This window comes from Thamnophis sirtalis, unplaced genomic scaffold (assembly GCF_051295495.1).
Source record: "Thamnophis sirtalis isolate CommonGarterSnake01/CBP01778 unplaced genomic scaffold, rThaSir2_p1.2 scaffold_12, whole genome shotgun sequence".
Lineage (NCBI taxonomy): Eukaryota > Metazoa > Chordata > Lepidosauria > Squamata > Natricidae > Thamnophis > Thamnophis sirtalis.
The window spans coordinates 566,434-581,045 of NW_028261392.1; the positions used below are offsets into that span (position 1 = coordinate 566,434).

The following is a 14,612-nucleotide window of genomic DNA, read 5'->3' on the forward strand; positions in this document are numbered from 1 at the left end:
TTAATTTATTTATGTAGCTGCCCCTCTTGTGGAAATAAGAAGGAATCATCATCTCCCCCATCGACCCACCTGGACAGAGGCTTCCCGGACCCACAACTGAGCGTAGAAAGAGTTGTAGAACTCCTTTGATGCTCTCCTGGTCTAGCAAAAACCCCCACCCGAGGAACTTCCTGGAAAAGCTATTGGACACCCCCCCCCCCCGCCCCAATTGACCAGAGTTGGAAGAGTGTGTGTGTGTGTGTGTGTGTGTGTGTTGTCTAAGAAAAACTCTTAAAAGATTTGTTTGGATTTTTTCCGTAATCCTCTCAGGGCCGCAATCTATTTGGTCCCTGAAATCAATGCATCCTCCAAGTATAAAGAGGTGCCAGTGGTCATCCTTGGATGTTTTTCCCGTTGATTGGGAGAAGTTTGGAAGGAAGAAAAGATGCACCAAATGGTTTTCTTATAAGATTTTTCTGTTGTTTTCCTACACGATGCAAACTGGAGCCAAAACAGAAGCAGCAAGACTGGCAATCTAGGCCAGGGAGCGAACGGTGTGCTGACAGAGTCTTCTGGTGACTCAAGGATGGGGGGAAACGCCCACAGCAACCCACAGGGGCCCTGAGCTCCTTGTACCCGTTACTGAAGGACGGATCTGGCTCCAGGCCTTGAAGGAAGGTCAACAAGGAAGCAGCTGGGGACAAAGGCTCTCTCTGTCTTGGGACTTCCCTTCCTTCCTGGCTAGAAGCTCCCAGATTGTAGCCCATCATTCTTCAGAGGGAAGTAGCTCCATCAGCCACTCCCTCGCAGAAGAACCAGAGGCCTTGTCTGTGGCCTGTCACCCTGCCTGCCTGCTTCTCTTATACCCCTGTCCCAGGAAGACCCCTCTCCCCTCTGCTACTAGACCCTCAAATGCGCCCAAGCCAACACCCCTACAACACCCCTACGTTGGGAAGGTCAGGAGGAGAGGCATGATGGTGCAAACGCAGCTCTGGGTTCTTCGTAGGCGCCTTGATGCTTCCTGTTTTTGACCATGTCCTGAAAAAATTCTGTCTAAAGGTTCAGCAGGCATGGGAGCCCCTCTGAAGTTGATGCAAGTGTATTTTCAGAATACAAAATACAGAATAACAGTTGGAAGGGACCTTGGAGATTAGCAGTTCTCAGTTTGCCTCAAGAAGTGATCTAGAGCCATCCAGTTGCTCATCAGACAAGAAGATGCAGAGTCGGAAGGGACCTTAGAGGTCTTCTAGTCCAACCCCCCGCCCAAGCAGAAGTCTCTACACCATTCTGGACAAATGGCTGTCCTGTCTCTTCTTGAAGGGGCCAGGTGGTGTTGGCGCACCCACCACTTCTGAAGGCCACCCATTCCAATGTTAAATATTTCTCCCCATCAGGAGAGAAAAATTCCTCCTTAATTCTAGGTGGAACCTCTCTTTAATGATCTCTCCACCGGTTGCTTCTTGTACTTGTAGGTAACCTCAAGGATAACACGGCTACTTTCCCATAGCGAGGAAGCTGGGAAAAAATTAAGTTATCTTAACATGACAGCCATCTGCCGTATTTAGAAATGAACCAGGAAGGAAATTGTTAGAATAGCCTTCACAGTCCCAGAACTGGAATATTATTCAAATAGGGATCTCTTGAATTTGTAAAGTATTAGGCAGAGTCCTAGGAGTATTTTGGAGCTAGAATTCTTCTGCAAAATAGAGTCAAAAGCAATGACAAAAAACCGTTAGCTAGCTAGAAAAAAAAATTGGAAGCTGTTATTTCCATCAAAAGAAACGTTACAAAAATACTGACTGGATTTTTGCACCTGCCACATTAATTGTTTTCTTAATTGGAATCTGAAAATAACGCCATCTAAGTAGTAAGCAGGCGTTCCCATTTGCAGAAAAAATGTGTTTCCAGTTTTCTACACATGGTGCTTGGCTCAAAGTCTACTTAGACTTAGAAATTCAATGGAACAAAAACATTGACCCCGGCTGCCTAAATCTTGGCATGTGCTACAGGTTTCCACATATACCATGGCCCTAGAAACCTCCCTCACCCCATTGCCCAGCTTTTTCAAAGTCTGGTCTCAATTGGAAGGATCAGCAAAACCACAATGTGATCCACAACTTCGCCTACCACCCAGAGGCTCATAGATCCTGGGACATCTCACCATAGTTTGTTCCTTCCGGCTGTGGTTTATTAGCTGGCTGAGTTAACTCGTAGGAAGCCTTTGTGTAAAGGTGAGGAGAGCTGCAACACACCTGTCGGTCTCCAGATGATGTGCAGTAGAAGTCTGTGGAGCTTCTCCGTCGTCCAGGCCATGGTTCTCCCACAGGGGCTTTTTCAGGAGGCAACTGGAGTTCCTTCTTTGCAGTAGAAGGTTACAGATTTCAAACTCCTGAACAAACTTACAACAGCAGAAAATTATGTTAATCTGCTCTAAGAAGGAAAGTTCAGAATGCAGATTGAAGAAGACAAAATGCAGAAGGAAGAAGGGATTTTGCACAGAAGGTTGCAAGTCCCTTTCGGTTTTTGGTATTCAGAACAAACACAAGGATTCCACATTCTTGGTTTATTTTGTTTATTTATAAAATTTAATACCCGCATTTCATTTCCATCATAGTAATCCAAAGACATAGGCTGTGTTTGCTTAACACACGCTCCCCCATGGTTAACACAATTCCTTTTTCTGGGTTCATGGGAAACGCAGGGAGCCACCCGCCAGTGGAATGGAGGGAGTTCCCCAAACAAAGGAGGCTCAAATGGGAAGTCCCAGCTGCAGCGTAGAGGGACTCCGGCTGGCGGAGCCGATGGGAAAACAAAACTGATCCACCAATAATCTGGTCAGGGCACCCATTGTATCCTGAAGGAGAAAGTCACCCACGTCTGAACAGAAAACCATGAAGCCTGGGCATTGCAGGCAGAGAAAACACGCAGGGAAATACACAAGAAGCTGGCAAAATACGTTGGGGCTGCAGAAGGAGGGCAGGAGGGAGCAGGCTGGGCAAAGAGGGCGGAGGAGGTGGGGGGTCCGGCTGGAGCTACAGGCTGCCTGACTAAACCTGGGGCTGGAGCAGATCACTCAGAGGGCGATTACTTCCCATAGGTTAATCTAGGTAAACCACGATTGAGTGTATGTGCATGTACTGTAAATACACACAGACACACACAATTTAACCCAATGGGCTGAATTTTGCAGGAGGTCTGATCCTGCTCTGTCCCGCCCAGACCTCCCTTCTCTCTGACGGCCAAAGCTTCCTTTCCTCTGATTCAGCTAATACCGGGAGTCCTCGACTTACAACTACAATCAGGGCCAGAACTTCCATCCCTAAGCGACTGAGCCATTAAGTGAGTCAGGCCTGATTTTACGCCCGTTTCACCTCGGCTGCTAAGCGGGTCTCCCTGCTGGTTAGGAGAATCCTGCCTCTCCCATTGACTCGGCTTCTCGGAGGCCGGCTGGGAACCTCGCAAAGAGCCTTCACACACAAAGCCAGGAAGCTGCAACTGTCATCCACACATGTTGGCTGTCAAGTGCCCAGATGGTGGCTGTGGAGATGCTGAGACGGTTATAAGTGGGAGAACCGGTCGTAAGCCGCTTTTGCAGCCCCCTCATGACTTTGAATGGTTGCTAAGTCAAGGATTTCCTCTACTGAGCTTAGTAAATGCTGTGCAAACATGACTGGGGGAAGCGTTGTGAGAATCCACAGGTGATTATATACCTGTGATTATATATACCTGTGTTCAGGTATATAATCAATCATTTTTCACCGTGGTCTTTGAACCTGATGGGGAATCAGACAAGCTGTGAAAACCCTTTTCCTAAAGGAAGGATATGGAATGGATTGAAAACTAAGCCTAGAATTTCAATGGAATATTATGACCTGGCTGTAGGATATAATGTCGTTATTGATCACAGAAGGTTTTCCCTTTTAACTGCATGTTTGTTTTGAAAAGTCTTGAGAGGGGTCTCGATAGCCCTTCCGTGGAACTGAGAGCATTAAGGCATTGGTTGATCATTGTGATTTTTAAAAAAAGGTCAGTTTTGGGGGGAAAAGGGTCCCACTATCACCTACGTCAAGGCCATAAAGCAGAATGTCTGGGGGAGATCCTGCAAAAAGGATGGTGGAAGAAGATAAAAGGTCAGATATTAAGATACGGCTTCGGACGCCAGCAGCCTCTCAAACCTGAATACCAAAATAATTGCAAGAAGGAAGAGTGACTGCAGCAGAGAAGGATTCTTGGGATGAAAACTCTTGCCCACATGTGGCCAACACAAGGAATGAGCTTCACATCAGTACCCGATTTAATATGGTGGGCGAAGAAGGAAACCTTTCGCTACGTGGTGAGAAGGGGAGAAACAGCCAGCGGGAGACTTCTTTGATGCCAAAAACGAGAAGAAGCCTCCTTGCGATTCCAGAAACAGGAGAGGTCTCCCCAAGTTCTGAATGGGCAAAGGGACAGGAACAACACTTTTCTTGGGGACCAAGTCCCAGTAACCTTCATCATGGCGCAAAGAGTAGATCCTCCCTGCGGAAGTGCAAGCCGCTCTGTGTAGGAGAGCAAAGAGCAGGTGGCTCTGGAGACCCCATTTCCCAAAAGAAACACCTGGGCTCCGTCCAGAACAGGTGCAGAAGGGAGTTTGGCTCTCTTGGCTTCAGGCCAAATGACCTTATTGGGGGAGAAAGGGGTCTAGGGAGGCGGCTAGGAAGAAGCCATCGACATTGATTGGGTGGGCAGCTGAGAAGATGATTCAGAAGGAAAAGGCAGGAGGGTGAGGGGAGATTCTGAGTGGGAGGGGGAAAGAGGTTGGGGTCAAAGGTCACCAGCCTGGCCCTGCAGCCCCTTTGGGGAGGCCTGGGTGAATTTGATGGGGGAAATCATGGAAATGGCTTGGCCAGGAAGTGCCACGTTGAACATCATGTGACTGTAATTCAGCCAAAGCCGAGGGCTGGTTTTGTAGGAGAGAAGACACAGTCATCATTTGTTTGTGAAGTTCAGGGAAGGTTTTCCAAACCAGAAGCCACCAAGGCATCTGCGGAAGACCCTCAACCACCAAAGGGAATCTATGAGAAGGTCAGCCACTGAAAATTTACGGTAGGCAGCTCTAAACTTCCCATGGCCCCCGTTTAATGTGCAAATGACCTGTTGAAATAACAACACTTTGATGAGAAGAGGAGAGAGAACCCGAAGAGGAAGATCTGCAAAATTGGGGACAAAAGTGCTGGAGAGATTTCCTGTGAAGAGCAGAAGGGAGAAGAAGAGCGAGGAGCTTTGGCCTCGAGAAGGACCAGTCCACCAGCAGCCCCTTCAGTCCAGGAGAGGCACCTCAACTCCCTCTGGAACATCTCAAAGGCCGAGCCAGGATACAAGCATCCTGCACTGAGGAGCCTTTGAGCGACTGGGGGGGACGACGGGGGAGGTTGGGAAAGGGATGGAAAACAACACAGACCTCAACAATCACAAGACTGTGAGTCAGTTGACAGCTGAACCCGCGAAGGGCTGCTTAGCCCAGTGAAGAGAACAGTGGGGACTCAGACCGGGGCCATCGGGTCACACGTGAGCAAGGCCAAGGCCCCCTTTGGCTCCAGAACCTTCTATCGGGATTGCCCGGCGGATGCATCCAGAGGGTGCTTTGCAACAGCCCCCCCTCCCCCCTGCTGTCTCCCGCTTTTCTCTCGCGCTTCTCTGGCTGCAGGGGGGCATCTGTGGGGATGAGTCAGTCGCCGGAGCTGGCGGTGTTAGCGGAGGCTGACGGGTCTGTCACCCAGACAGATTAGATAGGAGGACGATGCGCGAGAAAGGGGAAGCTCCCTCCCAGACCGCGGGAGGTTTTCAGAAAAGGCCCTGTAAGGTAATGTTGTGTCTCTCTTCCTCAAGGTGGAAAACAGACAAAAGGGCACAACCCCAAAAATAAAGCGTAAAACTCAGAAGGAAAACAAAACCAACACAACCGACTTGAGACAATGCAGAGGAAACCCACTTGAGGGTCTGCGGTGACCATGAGAACTCTGTCCGGAGAGGGAAGACGGAAAGCTCCTGAAATAAACCAAGGGCAGCAGGGAAAGCCTTTCTCAAACAATTTTAAGAGGGGTGGACCGACTCCCAGAACTCCCCAGCCAGGCCACGCGTTCCAAAAGTTGCCACGTTTGAGATACAACATCTCTAAAACATCCCTAAGTACCGAGGCTGCCATCGAGGCCCATTTCTGCCTCTTTTGGAGTGAAGGCAGGGGCTGATTTTGAAGAAGAAGAAGAAGAAGAGACTCTCGTGGCAGAAAAGTCTTCAGCTCAGGCAGGAGGAAACGCGCTTCAGAGATCTGACACGCCTGTCATTAAGCGTCAGTGAGAAGCAGCCTTAGGGTGATCAAAATTCTCTTACGAAACATAATTGACTTCGTATAGGAAATAAAGAAATAAGAACAATTGGTTGGAGAAGAATAAGATGGTTCTATACTGGCTTAAGTACAAGCATCGTTTTAAAGCTTATGTCCAGAAAGTTTTAGGGTGGTGTTTGTTTTTTTTGGCATATTCGAACAACATACAAATATGCTGTTCAATCTGAGTCTTTGCTTATTTTCCATATATAACAGAGACACAGACATATTATTACATATATGATTATGTAGTATTATCATGTATGTGCACACGAGTGCATGCACATACAGCATGTATGATAATTTCTCCATAGCTAGAGATTGGCATGTCATCAGATGATAACTGGTATATGTAGAAGCAGAGAGAAGATTCCCACGGAATCATTAGATGCTTCCCTAGTAAACGAAGGTTTTTTTTCCTACTGATATCTATGAAGATGATGGAATTTGAAGTACATTTTTAGACTTCAAATTCCAATGTTCCATTTGTTCTAAAGAAGCTTGACTGGCCGTAATATAATCTATATATTTTTCAAAAAAATTGGGCTGGCAAATAATTCAATAGGCCCCCCTCTGCCTAGCTGTTGGAGGACCCATCAGCCCCAGCCTCGCTGGGTGAAGTTCAGCCGAGCCGTAACCTTGAGAGAAACGTTATCTAACCGCCATCAGAGGAGATCAGGGGCATCCTGGATCAAGGAAGCGAAGTTAAAAGTGGGGCGACAGTTTCAGCAGAATCCTGAGAGATCCAATTTGGAAGAAGCTCAGATATGTCACACATGATGACAGCAAAGGTTCTGGGAGACGAAAGGTAGAAAACGCCTGTGTTTTTGCTAGAGGTCGTAGGAGAAGGCTCCTCCTTGGGGGGGGGGTTGTCTAGATTTAGACATTGAAGAGGACAAAAGACATCAAGCTAAGGGAAGGCTGGAAATCCCTCTCAAGTATTTGGAAAAGGGCGCTACCCCCCCCCCCACAACAGATGAGGAGGAGAGACTCAAGGTATTCCCACTGTGTGAGATTCGAGCCACGTGTGTGTGTGGGGGGGGGGGGCATTTTTCACCTTGAGAGCAAGTGGTAGATAAGCCCCTCATCCAAAGAAAAGAGAGAGCTGGTGAAACGTTTCAGAAGCCCTCAAGAGCTCCTGAACCGTCCACTGGGCATGATTAATGGAGCTTTTAGTCCATGTTCACAGCCCTTTTTCCGGGAGTCATTTCTGTGGACGGAAGCACTTCACGCTCTTGGCCTCTGGGTGACCCCTCTGGGTGAGTCAGTGCCCAGGATGCCACATAGGAGCTTTGCAGCGGCCAAGCACTTGCACAGAAAGCCCAGAAGTGATTGCACACACGGGCGGAGGCAGCCGGAAAGGGCGTCTGAAGAAGTTCTGTGTCTCCAAAAAAAGGATACGGCTGATTTGAAGAGAGGGGCTTCACGAGGAGCCTCCCTTATTATGAAATGCCTTTCCCCAAAAGATCCATGTGGCTTCTGTAAATTGGTGCATCTTCTGAAGCCCATAAAAAGGACACAAAGAAAATATTCCCAAGGATACAACTGCTGGCTTCCATATGCCCGAATGCAAGGCAGAAGCAAAAACACATCTACCTGCAGGAGGATTTTGGAATTATGCAGCTGACGAGAGCCCTAGAAACTCCGTGGAGGCTGGCATAAGAGCCTCGGCTTTCTAAGTTAAATTTCCATAATGCAATAAGTTCCAGGAAGAATTCAATTGGGAGATTAAGTATTGATGAATTCAACAATGAAGCATTTTGTCGACCTGATAAAGCAGAGAGGTCGGTGGGAAAGGGGCCACGGAAGCCGAGATAGGTGGCCTCAACCACGAGATCAAAGCTCAGCCCCTTTTCTCCATCTGCTGCCCCGCCTGTGGTGGGTCTCTGATTGAAGGACTGTGGCTGCTTTGATTGACAGTCCCCCCCCACCCTCCAGGCAGCCACCTCGGTGATAAAGGCTTCAGTGCCAGAACTCCTTGCCCCGTTGCTCCAAGCCATGATGTAAAAGGAAAAAAGCCTTCCTTACTCATAGCAGAAACCCAAGTTTAAGAGAGATCATTTTGCAGCCCATAAAAAGCGGGGGCCACACTCTGGCCGCAGTGAAATCATCCTCATAAACAGCAGCTTGGCTCAGTTTTGAGGTTAGGGGGATATTTCCAAGCAAAAGCTGGAGAAGTGAGGCAGCAAGAAAGCCCGCATTACTCAGGAATCTGGGGAGGGGGGAGGAATCCAGATATTTGGCTCAGAATCAGCCCCATTCAGTCAGGCCTGGGGTTACACTGACAGCTGCCTCTGCTCCCCATCAGCCCAGGAATTGGTGCCAGGCCTCACACCAAGTTCTTTTGAAAAGAGCAGCCCAAGACCCCTACCGCATTGGGGGGGGGGTCTATACTCCAACCCACCCCACCCCCCAAAATATCTGCAGCGTTTGCAAGGAGAAGCCTGCCTGCTTTAAAGCCAGTCCTATGAAGGCAGGCGTCTGTAATACATGGGAAATGTTGTCCCTTGAAAACGCGGTGTTGCTGATGCCAGGGAGAGTCATGGAATCAAGGGGCAGCTGGCTGGAAACAGGTCCACTGAATGTGATTGTTTTGTTTGTGAGGTAGGACGCATGGAATCACACCACCAGCCTAGACTGAAGCTGTTGTTGGTTGTGCTCTCAACTGGGAAAAGGGTTTGGTAAATGGGCTTAGCTCTCTTAAAGGCCTCTTCCAAAACAGAAGACCTCATATTTTAAAAAAAATCAGGTTGAAGATGAAAGCATACGCAGATGGAGCTGGATAATTCACTGGAGTTTTTCAGTTGGTTGCACTTAGCATGCTCTCTCCATAGCTGCGAAATGCTCTAAACACCCATCTCCATCCCATCTCCATCTGGGGCCTCTTCCTTCCATTGATGGAGATTTGATGGAAACTTCCTTTCCTGCATCTCTCTTCCCCTCCAAGGCAAAAGCCACCTAATAGCATCTTGTTCCCTCTAGATTTATACTGAAATATATATCTTTCCCACTAGTCCCAGATGAAAGATACGGCCACTCTTTGAATGTTACGCAATCCCCTCCCAGCATCTCCTTTCAGGTTGCTACCCATCCGTCTCCATTGGAATCCTGGTTTCTATGTAAAAACCCCACCTAGTCTAGTGTGTCCCATCCATCTTCCAAGCTCTCCTTAACAGGCAATCCTCAGACTCCCCTCACTCCTTCCCAGCAGAGACTTCATGCTTCTTCCCTGGTGGGCTCCTCGTGGGTGGGAAAGCAAGGTGAGACCTTACAGGAGGAGGCCAGGAAGGGGAGGGGGGGGGGGTCAAGGGTGTTTCCTGTCAGCCCTTGGCTGATGTGCCTGCAATTTAAAGGGAGTGGAAAGAGGATACAACTAGCTGGGCAAGAGATCCCTTGGCGTTCGACTCATTGCCTGAATGAATGAGGCAGAAGCCGCAGAAGCAACGCTTCCAAACCCATGTATTTTCGGATGCTCCCATCTGCGCCAGAGGCAACGGTAAAAAGGTTATCGTGCAGCGACAGTTCAGCCAAGGTCTTGTGGAGTAGACTCCCCTGTCTGGTGCATGGATTATCCAACGACGGAGGAGGAAAACTCCACCGGTTGGAGCATGAAACCATCCTCATTCTTAAAGTGCCTGAATGAAAACCTATGGCAGTCCACAGAGGCCACGTTCCACTTTCTTCGTACCAATTAATTAGGCTAGACAGAACTATTCATTCTCCAGAAGCCGTTTAGTGCAAGGACGACAGAAGAACACAAAAGGAACAGAAAAATAAAATAAAAGGCACAAGCATTTCCTCCTTTTCCCTTTTTTCCCCCTAACACTTTATAATATTCCTCTGGGTTACTCAGTTTAATGTAATCACCAAAAACAGCTATAAAATATCGTACTAATTTCTGTACACTATACACCTCTATCCTACATTCCCCCACCCACCCGCACCCCACCCCAAGGGTAGACCTTTGAGGAGCTTCAAATGTACAGCATAGAATTTTTCCTCTTTTTTAAAAAAATACATTCTACATCAAGACACGCACGCACACACGCTCGGTTCCAATAAGCACATTCTGTCCATCAAGTCCGTCTTTAGTATCTGATCAGGGGTTTTATTGCTGGGACACAGTTTGGTCTGGCTGTTTTCAGCTCCTGGCACCGTCAGTCACCAGTGAAGCAGAGAAGCCTGTTGGAGACCTTTCCTTCTCCCTCCATTTGGTCATCAGCCTGAAGGGCCTCGCCGTCCAAGTGGTTCCACGCTTGAGGAAGGGGTGGGTGGGAGCAACGAGGAAGCCCCCCTCCCATCACCGGTGCCCTTCCTTGGTAAGGATGGAGCTACGGCTGGTCTTCAGGAAGCACAGCGATGGGGAAGGGGCTGCGGGCTCCTCCCCAGGGGCCCTGAAGTGAGGAGAATTCACTTTGCTCTCTTCCCACCCATTCCTCCTTTTGAGAGCAAGATACACAGAGTCTCCCTGTCACCGAACAGAAACGCAGCTTCTCTCCTCCCTCGACATGCCAGAGGACGGGCTTGGCAGGGTTCTTTCTGCTCTCGGCTCCATCCGTCTCTGGGACCTTCTCCCTCCACTCGGCTGGGGCGGCCCAATTCCCATCCTTATTGTTTCAACCGGAGGAAATGTTAAAGGAGAGCCGCTTTGACCAAGCTCAGCCCTGCAGCTGCCCCCCCCCCCCAAATAAATGCAACCAGAAATTCTCTGAGCCTTTCTGGGCCAATAACCCCGAGGCTTCTATTCGGATGTCATGAATGCAGAAGTTGCCATTTCTTGAAATAGAGGTTGGTATTTCAAGGCAGAAGAAGCTGCATGCCGCATCTCTGTTGCGTTGCATCTCTTTTTGCATGGAGCTGTACAACTCACCAATGTGACATCGTTAAAGCAGCAGTGACGTTGTACGCCAGCTCTCCTATCTTTGTTATCCCACTAGCAAGTAGCAACGGATTCAAGTGGTGCCTTGGCGTTCCTGGCCTCCTTCAGCTGACTCCCTCTCTCTCTCTCTCTCCCCCCTTCTCTCTCTCTCTCTCTCTCTCCTGCATATTGCTTTTCCTCAAGCGTTCAGATTTGGTGCACATTATTAGCGTACAGGTGTGTTGCCATAGAAACAGAAGTCTCCATTTTGCCTCTGGGAAACCAGTCCGCAAAAGCAAAGAGTTTGGATCGTTTAAGCAAACGTAATAAACAAAACTCCTCAATAAAGGAAAATTAACACTCTGGGTGGAGATATCTGGCAGGGGGCCTCAAAGTCTATCTACATTCGTGTATTTGACATTTCAGTAATTTACATATGTTACACTGGGCTCAGGGCTCGTATTTGCTGGCTTAGGAAGAAAACGAGGACCAAGGACCAAGTCCCAGGGGGGGGGGGGGTGAGATGCACCAATATTCTTGAGAATTTGGGCAGCAGGGAGGGACATCCAGAAAGTGCATTGTTATTATTATTATTATTATTAGCGCCTACTTGATAGTGTGTTTGAATGCATGCAAATACTTCCTCTTCATGCATTATAGCAAGCAGGATTTTCACATTTTCTTTCCGCATGATTAACCGGTATTATATCATGACAACATGAATGCATACTACTTCATAAAATACTGAGAAATGCATTCACATGAAACTTTTGCGCTGAGCTGTATCGTTTTTTTTAATACTTGGGGGAGGGGGGAGAGGAGATTATTATTATTGTTATTATTATTTATAACACACGTCAGACAAGCAGCCTTGTTATGCATTGACATTTTCTGTGCTTATGTAGGTTAACCGGGGTAAGACTGGGAGCGTGAGGGAGCGTGTCCATCCTGACCTTCACCCAGGCCAGGCCAAGGGCAGGCCCACCATCCCTCCAGCGTTAGCGCCGCCATGGCCCTACAAGCACTTCAGAAAAGAAGAAGACGGGCCCTTCGCTCGTACAGAGACTCTCGTACGAAGCCAATGAAGAACATGAAATGAAGAGGTGGCAAAGGAACCATGACACAAACCCCCACAAGACATTGGCCAGGAGGTTCTGGGGAGGGGCGCCATGAAGATGAGGCTCCCTCATTCTTCACGCAGCTGCAGGCAATAGCGGTGGTAGCGAAGCTGGAAGAACATTTGCTCTAGAATAGAATGTGTCATTCCAGGCAGAGAATAGTGTTCGACCACCCCGACATGCTTGAAGCCCAAGGACTCATACAACTTGTGGGCTGCCACCTTCACCGCCGTGGTCCCCAGCACCACAGAGGAGTAGTTATTGACCACGGCAAACTCCAGCACCTTCCGACCCAGGGCTTTTGCGATCCCTTTACCACGGTATTTAGAGTCCACGGACATGCGGCGCAATTCCAGCGTGTTGTCCTCCTCGTTGCCTCGGGCTGCCACGATGCCCACCACGTTGCCATTTAACACGGCCACCCAGAAGCAGGAACCTGTTGGCACAAAGCAGAGGTTGAGTGGGAAGGGAACGGATCCTTCTCCAGAGATACATCTCTGTCTTTGGAAGGCTCTCTTGCGTGTCTCCTGCCTTTGAACATCATCATCAACACGGAGGAAGCACCCAACGCAGGTTCTCCTTAGAAACCGCAATTAGCCCCAAATTACCCTGTCAGACGCCTCCCTATAACATTTCTTGCACTACATCCAAAACAACATTTTCTCTTTAATTATATATTGTCTAAATATTGGAAGTGTTGAGTAATGGAAATGAATTATGTTTTGTGAGCTTTGCCATCTGTGAAAAAGGAGCTTGCGAACGCCTGTCTTAATTCGACCAGGATTTCGCTCCTGCGAAGCAGCACCGAAGCTCCTGCGGGGAAAACAGGCCGGTTCTCCGTCGCTTGGTACCTGTGGTTTTAAAAAGCTCCAGTGGATTCCCGACCTCACGAGGCCTGGATGAAGCAGCACACGAAGGGGGCCTCCTCACCTCACCCAGACATTTGCTGCTTGCCCCAGGAGGCTTCGTGGCTCGGAAGGTCAAGCGAGCCCTTGGCTCTCCCCTCAACTCTCTGCCTCTTCCCAGCCTGATATCAGTTTCCATGATTATGACGGGCAAGTTCCAGTCTCTGCAAAATTTGTTTGGACACATTATTTTGTCCTTTATTTTTTCACCTAAAAGGTGTCCCCTTTTAGACACCTGTGAGGACCCATTGAACTGCAACCGATCCCATTTCGGTTACAAAGACTTTGGGTCTTTGGCAATTGAGACGGGAGCCCCAGGTTTTTGGAGGTTGGCAGCCACGTTCTGGCTCGCCCAGCGCCACATTCAAAAATAGAGACAGGCAGGACAAGGGTGAGGAGACAAAGCAACGCAAATAAGGAAACAGTTAATAGTCTGGACTATGCATACGCATTATGAAGAGCCGTGGTGGCTGAGTGGTTAGAATGCAGGACTGCAAGCTAATTCTGCCGGCTGCCAGCAGTTAGATTCTGACCAGAGGTGCGTAAAATGAGGAGCCAGATTGTTAGGGGAGCAACAGGCTGACTCTGCAAACCGCTTAGAGAGGGCTATAAAAGTACTGTGAAGCGGAATAGAAGCCTAAGTGCTGTGGCTATTGCTACTTCTAGCAGTGCCAAGCAGATACTTCCTGCGTTTCAGAGAAAAGATGGAAATTCTTAGCCTCTTTTGGCCTACGAGGATCTAAAGGAGCTCTTGTGATAAGATCAAAGGTGTTTTATCACCCTTCCTTACGGTTAGCCAGCTCCAGGGTCAGATTTTAGATGCAAAATAAATCTGCTGCCTAGCAGAGCTGAAACCTTCCCACTTTTAACCCCGATTTTAAAAACCACAAAAATGTAATTATGAAAATGGGCAGCTTGCTTCCAAATTTTGGTGTTGTGATGCTGGAGGTAAGTTGAATAGAAGACTCTGACGCACACAGTAAGGGTATTTCATGCGCATACATACCTACATATATATTCATGTCCATACGCATTACATATTTTACAGCAGTGTTTAGGTAAAAGACTTATTTCTCAGATTCCATTCTGATTTAAAATCACCACCTGGGAAATATGTCTATGGGGAATCTCAGTCATCCAGATCATGGTTGTTGTGAAGATGCCTTTTTCCCCCCAAGAGACAACTGGACTTCCTTGGTTTTTTTCCCCTTGAAGATGTTTCACTTCTCACCCAAGAAGCTTCTTCAGTTCTTCTGAGAAGTGAAGGTCTTCAAGGAAGAGCAAAAGAAGTCCCATTGCCTCGTGGGAAAAGCACCTTTGGGAGCATCTGGCAAACACATGAAACTTCATTCCTCTTGGTTCTTCCTGGAACTCAAACCTCCTTCCTG

At 48.3% G+C, this 14,612-nt stretch overlaps 1 protein-coding gene across 1 annotated transcript in view; it reads right to left on the bottom strand.

The window, feature by feature from the left end:
- Nucleotides 1–10,328: 10,328 nt before the first annotated feature.
- The window catches only part of ASPNAT (aspartate N-acetyltransferase), a 35,368-nt gene continuing 31,084 nt past the window's right edge, over nucleotides 10,329–14,612 (bottom strand). Inside the window, exon 3 of the mRNA XM_087726278.1 lies at nucleotides 10,329–12,755. Coding sequence (XP_087582404.1) covers nucleotides 12,388–12,755 — 368 coding nt within the window. The 3' untranslated portion in view covers nucleotides 10,329–12,387. The remainder of the gene's footprint in view (nucleotides 12,756–14,612) is intronic.